The sequence below is a fragment of the Somniosus microcephalus genome, chromosome 1, assembly GCF_052327205.1.
Source record: "Somniosus microcephalus isolate GS21.2 chromosome 1, FLI_Smic_1.0, whole genome shotgun sequence".
In the NCBI taxonomy this organism is placed as follows: domain Eukaryota; kingdom Metazoa; phylum Chordata; class Chondrichthyes; order Squaliformes; family Somniosidae; genus Somniosus; species Somniosus microcephalus.
Window position 1 is genome coordinate 317,012,345 of NC_140987.1, and position 13,672 is coordinate 317,026,016.

A 13,672-nucleotide genomic window follows, 5' to 3' on the forward strand; every position below is an offset into this window, starting at 1 on the left:
AATAAGGGGTTAATTTCGGGTGCTTGCTGGGTAAAAGTTTTCAGACTTGACACAGGTAAAGAGTCGATGTGTAACAAGAGCTATTGCACGTACCTGGATTACAGCCAAGAACAGATGTCTGCCCACCTAATGAGAATGTAGAAGTGAAACAATGGGTTCCGTTTGAAGTACCCAGTGACCTAATAACTTGTTAGACCTAGTCTCCAGATACATGGTTAAGATTAAAGAGGACCTCCGGTTACACGATTCATATCCTGTTATATCTTAACCGTTGACTTATGTGTCCAGGATCCTTCTGTCAATATGTCATAAGACCTAATGATTAATCTAAAATGTATCCTGATTGAGGAACAAAGGAATGTCAATTAAACTTGTTTGTTACACTGTATAAATATGGAACGCTTACGCTGTATCATTGGAATAGTAACCTCACCCCTTGAGTGGAGGTACTGATTCCCCTTGCAAGTGAAATAAAAGGCCTGTCCGTCTGACGAATCCAAGAGTGTATTGAGTCATTACCCAGAGCTAAGAAGTAAGGCACTTCAACATCCGCTCTCCTCCACTCTCCTCCCCTCCTCTCTCTTCCCCTCTCCACCTCTCTCCTCCCCTCTTCACCTCTCTCCTCCCCTCTCCTCTTCTCCCCTCTCCCACACTCCTCCCCTCTCCTCTCCTCTCCTCCCCTTTCCTCCTCTCTACTTTGCTCTCCTCCACTACACTCCCCTCTGCTCCTCTCTCCATCTCTCTCCTCCTCTCTGCTCCCCTCTCCTCCACTTTCCCCTCCTCTCTCCTCCCCTCTCCTCTCCTCTCTCCTCCCCTCTCCTCTTTGAATCCCTCTCCTCGCCTCTCCTCCTCTCTCCTCCACTCTCCTCTCTCCACTCTTCTCTCTCCTCGCTCCTGTCTCGTCCTCTCTCCTCCCCCTCCTCCTCTCTCCTCCGCTCTCCTCTTGCCTCCCCACTCCTCTACTCCACTCTTCTCTCTCCCCTCTCCACCTCTCTCCTCCCCTCTCTTCTCTCCTCCCCTCTTCACCTCTCTCCTCCCCTCTCCTCTCTCCTCTCCTCTCTCCACCCCTCTCCTCTTTCAATCCCTCTCCTCGCCTCTCCTCCTCTCCCCTCCCCGCTCCTCTCTCCTCCCTTCTTCACCTCTCATCTCCCCTCCTCTCTCCTCCCCTCTTCACCCCTCTCCTCCCCTCGCCTCTCTCCTTCCCTCTCTCTCTCCTCCTCCACTCTCTACCCTCCCCTCCCCTCTCTCCCCTCTCTTCCCTCCTCCCCTCTCCTCTCCTCTCTCCACCCCTCTCCACCACTCTCCTCCCCTCTCCTCTCTCCTATCTTCTCTCCTCCCCTCTCTGCTCTCCTCCACTCTCCTCCCCTCTCTTTCTCTCTCCTACCCTCTTCTCTACTCCACTCTTCTCTCCTCCCCTCTCATCCTCTCTCCTCCCTTCTCCTCTACTACCCTCCTCTCTCTTCCCCTCTCCACCTCTCTCCTCCCCTCTCCTCCCCTCTTTACCTCTCTCCTCCCCTCTCCTCACCTCTCCTCCACTACCTCACCTCTCCTCCACTCTACTCCCCTCGCGTCGCCTCCCCTCTCTTCTCTCCTCCCCTCTCTTCTTTCCTCCCTTCTCCTCTCTTCCCCTCTCTTTCCTCCTCCCCTCTCCTCTCCTCTCCTCTCTCCTCCCCTCTCCACCACTCTCCTCCTCTCACCCCCTCACTTCTCCCCATCCCTCTCCTCTTCTCTCCTCCCCTCTCCTCTATCCGTTCTTCTCTCCTCCCCTCTCCTCTCCTCTCCTCCCCTCTCCCCACTCCTCCCCTCTCTTCTAACCTCTCCTCTCCTCTCTCCTCCCCTCTCATACTCTCTCTGCCCCCTCCTTTCTCCTCCCCTCTCCTCCCTTCCCCTCTCTTCCCTCCTCCCCTCTCTCCTCCCCTCTCCACCACTCCCCCTCCCCTCTCCTCTCTCCTCCCCTCTCCTCTCTCCTCCCCTCTCCTCCCCTCTCCTCCCCTCTCCTCCTCTCTCCTTTACTCGCCTCTCTCCTCCCCTCTCTTCTCTCCTCCCCTCCCCTCTCTTCCCCTCTCTTTCTTCCTCCCCTCTCCACTTCTCTCCTCTCCTCGCTCCACCCCTCTCCTCCCCTCAATTCTCCTCCCCTCTCTGCTCTCATCCTCTCTCCTCCCCTCTCCTCCTCTCTCCTCCCCTCTCCTCTACTCCACTCTTCTCTCCTCCCCTCTCATCCTCTCTCCTCCCCTCTCCACCTCCTCCCCTCTCCTCCCCTCACCTCTCCTCCCCTCTCCGCTCTCATCCTCTCTCCTCCCCTCTCCTCCTCTCTCCTCCCCTCTCCTCTACTCCACTCCTCTCTCCTCCCCTCTCATCCTCTCTCCTCCCCTCTCCTCTCTCCTCCCCTCTCCACCTCTCTCCTCCCCTCTCCACCTCGCTCCTCTCTCCTCTCTTCTCTCCTCCCCTCTCCGCTCTCCTCCTCTCTCCTCCCCTCTGCACCCCTCTCCACCCCTCTAAACCACTCTACACCACTCTCCTCCTCTATCCTCCCCTCTCTTCATCCCTCCCCTCTCTTCCTCTCTCCTCCCTTCTCCTCTACTCTACTCTCCTCTCCACCATTCTCCTCCTCTCTACCCCCTCTCCTCTCTCCTCTCTTCTCTCCTCCCCTCTCCACTCGACTCCCCTCTCCTCCCCTCTCCTCCCCTGTCCCCCCCCTCTACACCACTGTCCTCCTTTCCCCTCCCCTCTCTTCTCCACTCCCCACTCCTCCTCTATTCTCCCCTCTCCTCTATTCCACTCTCCTCTCCTCCCCAGCTGTCTGCTCCCCTTTCCACCTCTCTCCCCATCCTCTCTCCTCCCCTCTCCTCTCTCCTCCCCTCTCCTCTCCTCCTCTCTCCTTCGCTCTCCTCTCCCCTCTCCTTCCCTCTCCTCTTTCAATCCCTCTCCTCGCCTCTCCTCCTCTCTCCTCCCCTCTCCTCTCTCTTCTCATCTCTCCTCCTCTCTCCTGTCTCGTCCTCTCTCCTCCACCTCCTCCTCTCTCCTCCCCTCTCCTCTCCTCTCTCCTCCCCTCTCCTCTTTCAATCCCTCTCCTCGCATCTCATCCTCTCTCCTCCCCTCTCCTCTCTCTTCTCTTCTCTCCTCCTCTCTCCTGTCTCGTCCACGCTCCTCCCCGCTCCTCCACTGTCCTCCACTCTCCTCTCCTCCCCTCCTCTCTCTTCCCCTCTCCACCTCTCTCCTCCCCTCTTCACCTCTCTCCTCCGCTCACCTCTCCTCCCCCTCCCACTCACTCCTCCCCTCTCCTCTCATCTCCTCCTCTCCCATTTCCTCTCCTCTCACCTCTCCTCTCCTCTCTCCTCCCCTCTCATCCTCTCTCTGCCCCTCTCTTCTCTCCTCCCCTCTCTTCTCCTCTCCTCTCTTCCCTCCTCCCCTCTCCTCTCCACTCCAGCACTCTCCTCCCCTCTCCTCTCTCCTCCCCTCTCCTCCCCTCCCCTCTCTTCTCCTCTCTTACCTCCTCCCCTCTCCTCTCTCCTCCCCTCTCCTCTCCTCCCCTCCTCCTCTTTCCTCCCCACACCTCTCTTCTCTCCTCCCTGCTCCGCTCTCCTACACTCTCCTCCCCTCTCCACCTCTCTCCTCCCCTCTCCTTTACTCCACTCTGCTCTCCTCCCCTCTCACCCTCTTTCCTCCCCTCCTCTCTCTTCCTCTCTCCACCTCTCTTCTCCCTTCTCCTCTCTCCTCCCATCTCCTCCTCCGCTCCTCCACTCTCCACCTCTCTTCTCCCCTCTCCTTTCCTCTCCTCTCTCCTCCCCTCTCCTCTCTCCTCCCCTTTCCTCCCCTCTCATCCTCTCTCCTCCCCTCTCCTCTCCTCCCCTCCTCTCTCTTCCCCTCTCCACCTCTCACACCCCTCTCCTCTCCTATCCTCTCTCCTCCCCTCTCCTCTATCCTCTCTCCTCCCCTCACCTCTCCTCCACTCTCCTCCTCTCTCCTTCCCTCGCCTCTCTCCTTCCCTCTCTTCTCTCCTCCACTCTCTTCTCTCCTCCCCTCCCCTCTCTTCCCCTCTCGTCCCTCCTCCCCTCTCCTCCCCTCTCTCCTCCCCTCTCCACCATTCTCCTCCCCTCTTCCACTACTCCACTCTTCTCTCCTCCCCTCTCATCCTCTCTCCTCCTCTCCCACTCTCCCTCCTCTCTCTCCTCTCCTCTCCTCTCTCCTCCCATCTCCACCATGGTCCTCCCCTCTCCTCTCTTCCCCTCGCCGCTCTACTCCACTCTCAACCCACTCTCTTCCTCTCTCCTCCCCTCTCCTCTACTCCACTCTTCTCTCCTCCCCTCTCATCCCCTCTCCTCCCCACTCCTCTCCTCCCCTCCTCTCTCCTCCTCTCTCCACCTCTCTCCTCCCCTCTCCTCTCTCCTCCCCTCTTCACCTCTCTCCTCCCATCTCCTCACCTCTCCTCCACTCTCCTCCCCTCGCCTCTCTCCTCTCCCCTCCTCTCTCCTCCCCCTCTCCTCCCCTCTCCTCCTCTCTTCTCCTCTCTCCTTCCCTCGCCTCTCTCCTCTCTCCTCCCCTCTCTTCTCTCCTCACCTCCCCTCTCTTCCCCTCTCTTCCCTCCTCCCCTCTCCTCTCCACTCTCCTCCCCTCTCCACCACTCTCCACCTCTCTCCTCCACTCTCTTCTCTCCTCCCCTCTCCTCATCTCTCCTCCCCTCACCTCTCCTCCCCTCTCCGCTCTCATCCTCTCTCCTCCCTCTCCTCCTCTCTCCTCCCCTCCTCTACTCCACTCTTCTCTCCTCCCCTCTCATCCTCTCTCCTCCCCTCTCCTCTCTCCTCCCCTCTCCACCTCTCTCCTCCCCTCTCCTCTCTCCTCCCCTCTTCACCTCTCTCCTCCCCTCTCCTCTCCTCTCTTCTCTCCTCCCCTCTCCGCTCTCATCCTCTCTCCTCCCCTCTCCTCCCCTCTACACCACTCTCCTCCTCTCTCCTCCCCTCTCTTCTCCCCTCCCCTCTCCTCCTCTCTCCTCTCTTCTCTCCTCTCTCCAACCCTCTCTTCTCCCCTCCCCTCTCCTCCTCTCTGCTCTCTTCTCTCCTCATCTCTCCTGTATCCTCCTCTCTCCTCCCTCTCCTCCTCTCTCCTCCCCCTCCTCCTCTCTCCTCCCTTCTCCTCTACTCCACTCTCCTCTCCTCCCCTCTCCTCCACTCTCCTCCTCTCTACTCCCCTCACCTCTCTCCTCTCTTCTCCCCTCTCCACTCTCCTCCTCTCTCTTCCCCTCTCCTCCCCTCTACACCACTGTCCTCCTCTCTCCGCCTCTCTCTTCTCTCCTCCCCTCTCCTCTCTCCTCCCCTCTCCTCTCTCCTCCCTTCTCCTCCCCTCTCCTCTCCTCTTTCAAACCCTCTCCTCGTCTCTCCTCCTGTCTCCTCCCCTCTCCTCTCTCCTCCTCTCCTGTCTCATCCTCTCTCCTCCCCATCCTCCTCTCTCCTCCTCTCTCCTCCCCTCTCCTCTTTCAATCCCTCTCCTCGCCTCTCCTCCTCTCTCCTCCCCTCTCCTCTCTCCTCTCTCCTGTCTCGTCCTCTCTCCTCCCACCTCCTCCTCTCTCCTCCACTCTCCTCTCCTCCACTCCTCTCTCTTCCCCTCTCCATCTCTCTCCTCCCCTCTCCTCTCCTCCCCCTCCAACTCACTTATCCCCTCTCCTCTCCTCTCCTCTCCTCTCCTCCCCTCTCCCCACTCCTCCCCTCTCCTCTCACCTCTCCTCTCTCCTCCCCTCTCATCCTCTCTGCCACCTCTTCTCTCCTCCCCTCTCTTCTCCTCTCCTCTCTTCCCTCCTCCCCTCTCTCCTCCCCACTCCAGCACTCTCCTCCCCTCTCCTCTCTCCTCCCCTCTCCTCCCGCCCCTCTCTTTCCCTCTCTTACCTCCTCCCCTCTCCTCTCCTCTCTCCTCCCCTCTCCTCCTCCTCTTTCCTCCCCACTCCTCACTTCTCTCCTCCGTTCTCCGCTCTCCTACACTCTCCTTCCCTCTCCTCCTCGCTCCTCCCCTCTCCTCTACACTCTGCTCTCCTCCACTCTCATCCCCTCCCATCCCCTCCCCTCTCCTCCCCTCATCTCACTTCCCCTCTCCACCTCTCTTCTCCCCTCTCCTTTCCTCTCCTCTCTCCTCCCCTCTCCTCTCTCCTCCTCTCTCCTCATCACTCCTCCCCTTTCCTCCCCTTTCCTCCCCTCTCATCCTCTCTCCTCCCCTCTCCTCTCCTCCCCTCCTCTCTCTTCCCCTTTCCACCTCTCTCCTCCCCTCTCCTCTCCTCTCCTCCACTCTCCTCCTCTCTCCTTCCCTCGCCTCTCTCCTTCCCTCTCTTCTCTCCTCCACTCTCTTCTCTCCTCCCATCCCCTCTCTTCCCTCCTCCCCTCTGCTCTCCACTCTCCTCCCCTCTCCTCCCCTCTCCTCCCCTCTTCACCACTCTCCTCCCCTCTCCTCTCTCCTCTCTTCTCTCCTCCCCTCTCATCCTCTCTCCTCCCCTCTCCACCACTCTCTTCCGCTCTCCTCTACTCCACTCTTCTCTCCTCCCCTCTCATCCTCTCTCCTCCTCTCTCCACTCTCCCCTCCTCTCTCCGCTCTCCTCTCTCCTCCCCACCACTCTCCTCCCATCTCCTCTCTCCTCTCTTCCCCTCTACTCCACTCTCCTCCCCTCTCTTCCTCTCTCCTCCCCTCTCCTCTACTCCACTCTTCTCTCCTCCCCTCTCATCCTCTCTCCTCCCCACTCATCTCCTCCCCTCCACTCTTCCCCTCTCCACCTCTCTCCTCCCTTCCTCTCTATCCTCCCCTCTTCACCTCTCTCCTCCCCTCTCCTCCTCTCTCCTCCACTCTCCTCCCCTCGCCTCTCTCCTCTCCTCTCTCCTCCCCTCTCTTCTCTCCTCCCCTCTCTTCTCTTCCCCTCTCTTCCCTCCTCCCCTCTCCTCTCTCCTCCTCTCTCCACCACTCTCTTCCTCTCACCTCCCCTCTATTCTCCCCACCCCTCTCGTCCTCTCTCCTCCCCTCTCCTCTCCCCACTCCTCCCCTCTCTTCTCACCTCTCCTCTCCTCTCTCCTCCCCTCTCATCCTCTCTCTGCCCCTCTTTTCTCCTCCCCTCTCCTCTCTTCCCCTCTCTTCCCCTCTCCCCTCCTCTCCTCTCTCCTCCCCTCTCCACCACTCCCCTCCCCTCTCCTCTCTCCTCCCCTCTCCTCCCCTCTCCTCCTCTCTCCTTCCCTCGCCTCTCTTCTCCCCACTCTTCTCTCCTCCCCTCCCCTCTCTTCTCTCCTCCCCTCTCCTCCCCTCTCCTCTCCTCCCCTCTCTGCTCTCCTCCTCTCTCCTCCACTCTCCTCCACTCTCCTCCTCTCTCCTCCCCTCTCCTCCCCTCTCCTCTACTCCACTCTTCTCTCCTCCCCTCTCATCATCTCTCCTCCCCTCTCCTCTGCTCCCCTCCTCTTTCTTCCCCTCTCCACCTCTCTCCTCCCCTCTCCTCTCTCCTCCCCTCTTCACCTCTCTCCTCCCCTCTTCTCTCCTCCCCTCTCCACCTCTCTCCTCCCCCTCCTCTCCTCTCCTCCCCTCTCCTCTCTCCTCCCCTCAATCCCTCCTCCCCTCCCCTCTCCTCTCTCCTCCCCTCCCCTCTCCTCTCCTCTCTCCGCCCCTCTCCTCTCTCCTCTCTCCTCCCCTCTCCTCTCTCCTCTCTCCTCCTCTCTCCTCTCATCATCTCTCTGCCCCTCTCTTCTCTCCTCCCTTCCCCTCTCTCCTCCTCTCCTGCCCTCTCCTCCCCTCTACTCCTCTCCTCCTCTCTCCTCCCCTTTACTCTCTCCTCCCCTTCCTTGCTCCTCCCCTCTCCTCTCCTCCCCTCTTCCCTTCTCCCCTCTCCTCTCTCCTCCCATCTCCTCTCTCCTCTCCTCTCCTCTCCTCTTCTCTCCTTCCCTCTGCTCCTCTTTCCTCTCCTCTCCCCCTCTCTCCTCCCCTCTCCACCCCTCTCCACTCTCCTCCCCTCTCCTCTCCTCCTCTTCCCTCTCCTCTCCTCCCCTCTCCTCCTCTCCCCTCTCTTTTCCCCTCCCCCCCTCTTATCCACTCTACATGCATCTCCTCCCCTTTCCACCTCCTCTCTCCCCTCCTCTATCCTCCCCTCTCTCCTCTTCACTCTCTCCTGTCCTCTGCTCCTCTCCTTTCCTCCTGTTGGCAGTGGCCAACACTTTGGGCCTTAATCCCTACTGGTGATTCTCAGTGAAAGAAAGAATCTCCTCAGCCACTACCACTTAATTTAGTGCCACATTGCTTGACCCCAGTTATTCTGCTGCTCATTATTTAATGTACAATAGTTTGGGGTGTTTGAATCATGCATTTTTCAACATTAAGTAACTTCTTGTTTTCATTTTCCAGCTGCAGGTCAGTCGGAAACGACACTTGCCTTGTAGAAACATCTTGGGGGAGAAATTCCGTATCGCCCATTTTGAGGAGCGAATATCGGCCGGGTGCAAAGTTTAGCATCCGGCGCAAATTATCGCCGCCGACTGCAAAATTTGCCTCTCTCGCCCCTAGAGGTGATTGGAGCGCTAAATCAGGTGCTGCACAACTCTCTTAAGGTGCCAAGCCCGAGGAGTGAGGCGCTACCTCAGAGGGCAGGTGCAGTGCAGGTGCTGTCAGTTAGCGATTGAACACAGACACACTGGCGCGGTCAGTTCTTAAAGGGGAGGGTCGATCTTGCTCTGCAGCCACGCCCCTGCTCACTGGAGTTTTGAGTCTCGGCCTGGACAGATCTGTGGTGAAATCTTCCAGCCAAGGACCATGGAGAGGGCCAGGGAGTGAGCACAGTGCTTCAGCGAGCGTGCCTTGGAGGCTCTGGTTGGCGCGGTGGAGCGCAGAAGATCTCTGCTGTACCAGAGAGTGGCAGGAGGCCTTTGCCAAGCGAATACAAGAAAGCGTGGAGGGAGTGGCTCACAGAGTGACCTCAAGCAGCTTGGTGCCTAGGACCCCTGTGCAATGCAGGAAAAAGTTCAACGACCTCACTCGGATCGTCAGGTGAGTGCCTTTTTTCAAAACCTCTTCATCCCTCCATCTCCACATCACTTTATGGCCAGAGGGTCTTGAAAGCCCCAATGCCCAGCACTCATTCACCACCTATGGCCCTTTCATGAAACACACACACACATTCCACACTTTGCATACAGTAAGTGCTATTCAAACCATGGAGCATTTCAGGCAAGATCATGGCTGCATACAACAAGGGCTATTCAACCCGTGGGAGGCATTTCAGGCAAGATCATGGCTGCATATTTGCTCAGACGCCGTCCTTTTTCTTGCAGGTCAAGCTGGCGCATAGTAGGAGACAGCAGCAATGGACCGGTGGAGGGCGGCCTCACCTTCAAGCCCTCAGCGATCTTGAGCAGCATGTCCACAGGATTGTGGCAAGCTGGATGCTTGGTCCCATCGCCACTGGAGACGCTGACCCCATTCTGGCCAGCAATGGCAAGGTCATCATCTTTTTGTCCTCTCTTCTTCCACTTGTTCCTCACAACAGCAGCCTTTGACACTTTCAATCCAAATCAGTACATCGCTGCACTCATGTCTCCCTTGCTGCCACCCTGTCCTCATGCTAAAGCCACTCTTATACCTCCCTGCTTTCAGATGGTGATTCACCAGGTGAGGAGACAGGCCCTCAAGCTGCCAGTGAGAGTGAAGCTGAGGGCGAGGAGGAAGAGGAAGCCGGACCATCAGCGCAACCCTCTGCCGAGGCAGCCCATGCCCATACTGGGGACACGACTTCCCTGGAGGGAAGCGGGGGGGAATGGTCTGATGAGGGTGAAGCTCCAGGACCCAGCGGGCTGCAGCAACGCGGGGGGGGTTAGGGAAGCTCGGGGGCCTTCTCCCCGGACGGAGAGTATGGCCTCGAGTCCTGCTGCACTGAACGCAGATGAGGAGCGGGTCCTCGCTGAAATGAGTGCCCAGGCGGAGCAAAGGCACACTGAGCTCATGGCTGCAGTGGCAAGGATGCCCGAATCCATTGAATCACTGGCAAGGAGTGTGGAGCACTTCACTGGAGCACAGGCAGCTGCCACGCAAATGCTAAGTGCTGCAATGCAGTCAGTGGTTGGTCTCATGCAGACACAGGTTGAGGTCACGACGGAACTGACTGCTGCCACCCTTGCTGGATCAGACAGATTTCCCCGGGGCTCTCACCGCGCTGCAGCAGGCCAGCAATCTGTGCTCCAGCAGATTGATCCCCATGCTGAGGTGCTGCCCCGTCGGAGTGCCAGTGTGTCGCTCGAGCAGTGAGTTTCTGTCCTCGCTCAAGATGACAGCATTCCTGCTGCCAACACTGTTACTTCTCCACTGCATTTGCCACCGCCTGTAGGACAGACTGCTGCCGCCCATGTAGAGTTGGAGCAGTCAGCAGCCGGGCCCTCCAGGCCCAGAGCTCATCCAGGCCGTTCCTGAAGGGCATCTGCAGTCTCAGTTTCTGACACTTAGCAGCCTTTCCCTAGCCTTGCTGCAGCCACTGGGGTCCCATTACGGAGGAGCTGCAGGGTGGGAAGAGGGCAATTTCGCAAGGGAGGCAGATCACCCTCAAAGGGCAAACAGTAGGAGGTGTCGCAAAATGTATTTCATTGTTTTATTGAAGGCCGAGGTTCGTGGACAAATTTTTGTTACTGTTTTGGACATTGTCTCCAGGTTGTGAGAGCCAGTTATGTGAATGACTGTTTTTTTTTTATGTTTCTTTCTATTACTTTGCCATGTGGAAATGAGACACAGTTTGGGAAATAAAGTAGTGTCTGTATTCAAAATGTGCATGTTTGGTCTTTGCACTCATTGTTGCCTTGACCGGCTTAGGGGTTGTGGGATGGTTTCATTCAGGTTGTTTGAATGGCAGAAGCCATTCCCTCAGAGGGGGCCTAGAAGCAAATTGCTATGAGCCTTTGACGGACGGCCCTTCCACTTTGTGCCTCCCTCCCGCCTTGGTGCTTCTGATATTCATCCTCCTCCTCCTCCTCCTCCTCTGCTGCTCCAATGTCTGGTGGCATTGGCTGGGTCCTGAGGATTGCCAGGTTATGCAGCATGCAGCACACAACAACGAAGTGGGAGACTCGCTCAGGCGAGTACTGCAGGGCTCCTCCAGAATGGTCCAGACAGCGGAACTGTTGCTTGAGCATGCCGATTGTGTGCTCAACGATGTTCCTCGTAGCTTGATGGCTCTCGTATCGTAGCTCAGCAGGGGTGCTGGGCGAACGGAGCGGGGGCATCAGCCAGGTGCACAGAGGATATCCCTTGTCCCCGAGAAGCCAACCTCCTGGGTGAAACGGTGCCTCGAAAAGGTCTGCCACAGGAGTCTGGCGCAGGATGAAGGCATCGTGGCTGCTGCCTGGGAAGTGGGCATTGACAGCGAGTATCAGCTGTCTGTGGTCACAGACCAACTGAACGTTTAAGGAATGGAAGCCCTTTCGGTTGCGGAAATCCTCAGCATTCTCTTGCGGCGCCCGCAAAGCCACATGGGTGCAGTCAATGGGTGCACCATGGGGAAGCCCGCTATGCTAGCAAAGCCCGTTGTGCGTTCTTGCTGCTTGTCCGGGGTCATGGGGAAAGCGATGTACTCTCGTCTCTTTTTAAAGAGGGCATTTGTGACCTGACGGATGCAGCAATGCACCGCGAACAGGGAGATATTGGCGATGTCCCCAGTAGCGGATTGAAAGGAGCCAGTGGCATAAAAGTTGAGAGCCACTGTTATCTTCACTGCCACTGACAGAGATGTCCTGCTCCTCAGTTGAGGCTGCAGATCTGGCTGAAACAGGTGGCAGTGCTCAGTGACCACCTCCTTGCTGAATCGCAGCCTTCGTAAACACTGCTCCTCAGACATGTTAATGTATGAGAACTGTTGGCGAAAAACCCTGGGAGGGTAAGGTCTCCTGTACCGATGCCTGTTGGCCCTCCTCTGTCTGGCCATGATTGCCACTCTCTCTCTGCATCTCTGTGCCCTCTGAATGTGATGGAGAAGGACGACATTCCCATCCATTGCAGCCCCCATAGTATCTGGGCAATCAAAGTTATGGCGGTCTAAAAGCAAAGTACCTGCAAAGTTATGGTCAGAAGCCAAAACTACCTCAGACAGCATTGACTCAATGCAGAAGTCTCGCTCTTTCTCTCTTTGACTCTCTCCAAAGCTCTCTCTCTCTCTCAGAATGAGTGGTGCAAATATGGCTACCGCACAAAAGCCAGGAAGAGGTCCCCTTTAAATAGCACCCCCCCAGCCCCACAGCGACTGGGAAGCGTTTCAGTCAACCTGTCATTGGTCGCGCCAGGCAGAAAGGAAGGGGGCACCACTGAATTTCCGGTCCAGGGCGCCCCAAGAGCGTTGCACTCTCGAATGACGTCAAGATCTGCGTCTGCACAAGATCGGGCGGTATTTTTTAGTGCCGCCGCAAAATGTCCGGTCAATTTCACAAGAGGCGCAGATATCGCCACACCCGGGTGCTACTTGGTTTGCACCCCACTTAGCGCCCTCTTAAGGCGCTAATGGGTGGCGCAACCAACTGAATTTTCCCCCTTTAACTTTACACAATCGCACCAGAGAATGAAATAGAATCATAGAATCGCACAGCAAGAAGGAGGCCATTCGGCCCATCGTGTCAGTGCCGACTCTTTGAACGAGCTCTCCAATCAGTCCCACTTCCGTGCTCTTTCCCCCTAGTCCTGCAAAAGTTTCATTTTCAAATATTTATCCAATTCCCTTTTGAAAGTTATTGAATCTGCTTCCACCGCCCTTTCAGACAGTGCATTCCAGATCACAACCACTCGCTGCGTAAATAACATCAATAACATTTATTTTTATATAGCATTTGTATTTATATAGTGCCTTTAATGTAGTAAACCATCCCAAGGTGCTTCACAGGAGCATTAACAAACTGTTACCCGGCAGTGAATTCCAGATCACAACAACCCGCTGTGTAAAAACCATTCTCCACATCTCCCCACTGGTTGTTTTGCCAATGACCTTAAATCTGTGTCACCTGGTTACCGACCCTCCCACCAGTGTTAGTTGCAGAGTTTAGTAGGGTGCACAGGTACTCTGGGCTGGGGGAATACTTAAACTGTGTCCTACTCAGTCACCACTTACCTGAGTCCGTACAAAACGCTCCCATCCGGATGCAGCCGGATCATGCGGTTTTTCACTGGCACCCCGTGCAGGAAGGATTTCTTGTCATTCAGGAGGTAGGTGTCTGGGAGCCAGAGCTGGTCAGCAGCTCGGTTGTCTAGAGTGAGGTTGAGTGGGATGGCTGTATACGATAGACGCTTGTCCCGCCAGCCTTGTTGGAAATACAAAGTGATCGTATAATCCTGCAAAACAAGGCCATGCCGGTGAGAAAAAGTCGCCTAGATCCTCAAGCCCAACGCTTAAATAGGTGTATAAAACAGCTCTGTATTTTAAAGTATTCTCTCAAGTACAACAATGTTTTGCTGGATTTCTAGGTTACGGTTATATTTCTGAACAATTGCATCTAATTGTAAATATTGGCCCAGAAATTTGGGTCTCCACGGGTGAGTACGCACGGGGTACTCACCCGTAAACCCAATGGAAGTGCCGGTTTCCTGCATGCACTGCGCATGCGCGGGAAACCAGCACTTCCGTTCCCCTGAAAGAAGGGGTTCAGTAGCCGAACACGTGCGCAGGAGAGGCTGTGCGTGCGCATCGAACTTATGTTTTTTTTGC

General features: G+C 56.7%; 1 protein-coding gene across 1 annotated transcript in view; it reads right to left on the reverse strand.

Moving 5' to 3' along the window:
- Positions 1 to 13,672, reverse strand: part of LOC147124871 (gamma-aminobutyric acid receptor subunit beta-4-like) — a 559,637-nt gene that overhangs the window by 357,783 nt on the left and 188,182 nt on the right. Inside the window, exon 4 of the mRNA XM_085986885.1 lies at positions 13,079 to 13,299. Coding sequence (XP_085843011.1) covers positions 13,079 to 13,299 — 221 coding nt within the window. The remainder of the gene's footprint in view (positions 1 to 13,078; positions 13,300 to 13,672) is intronic.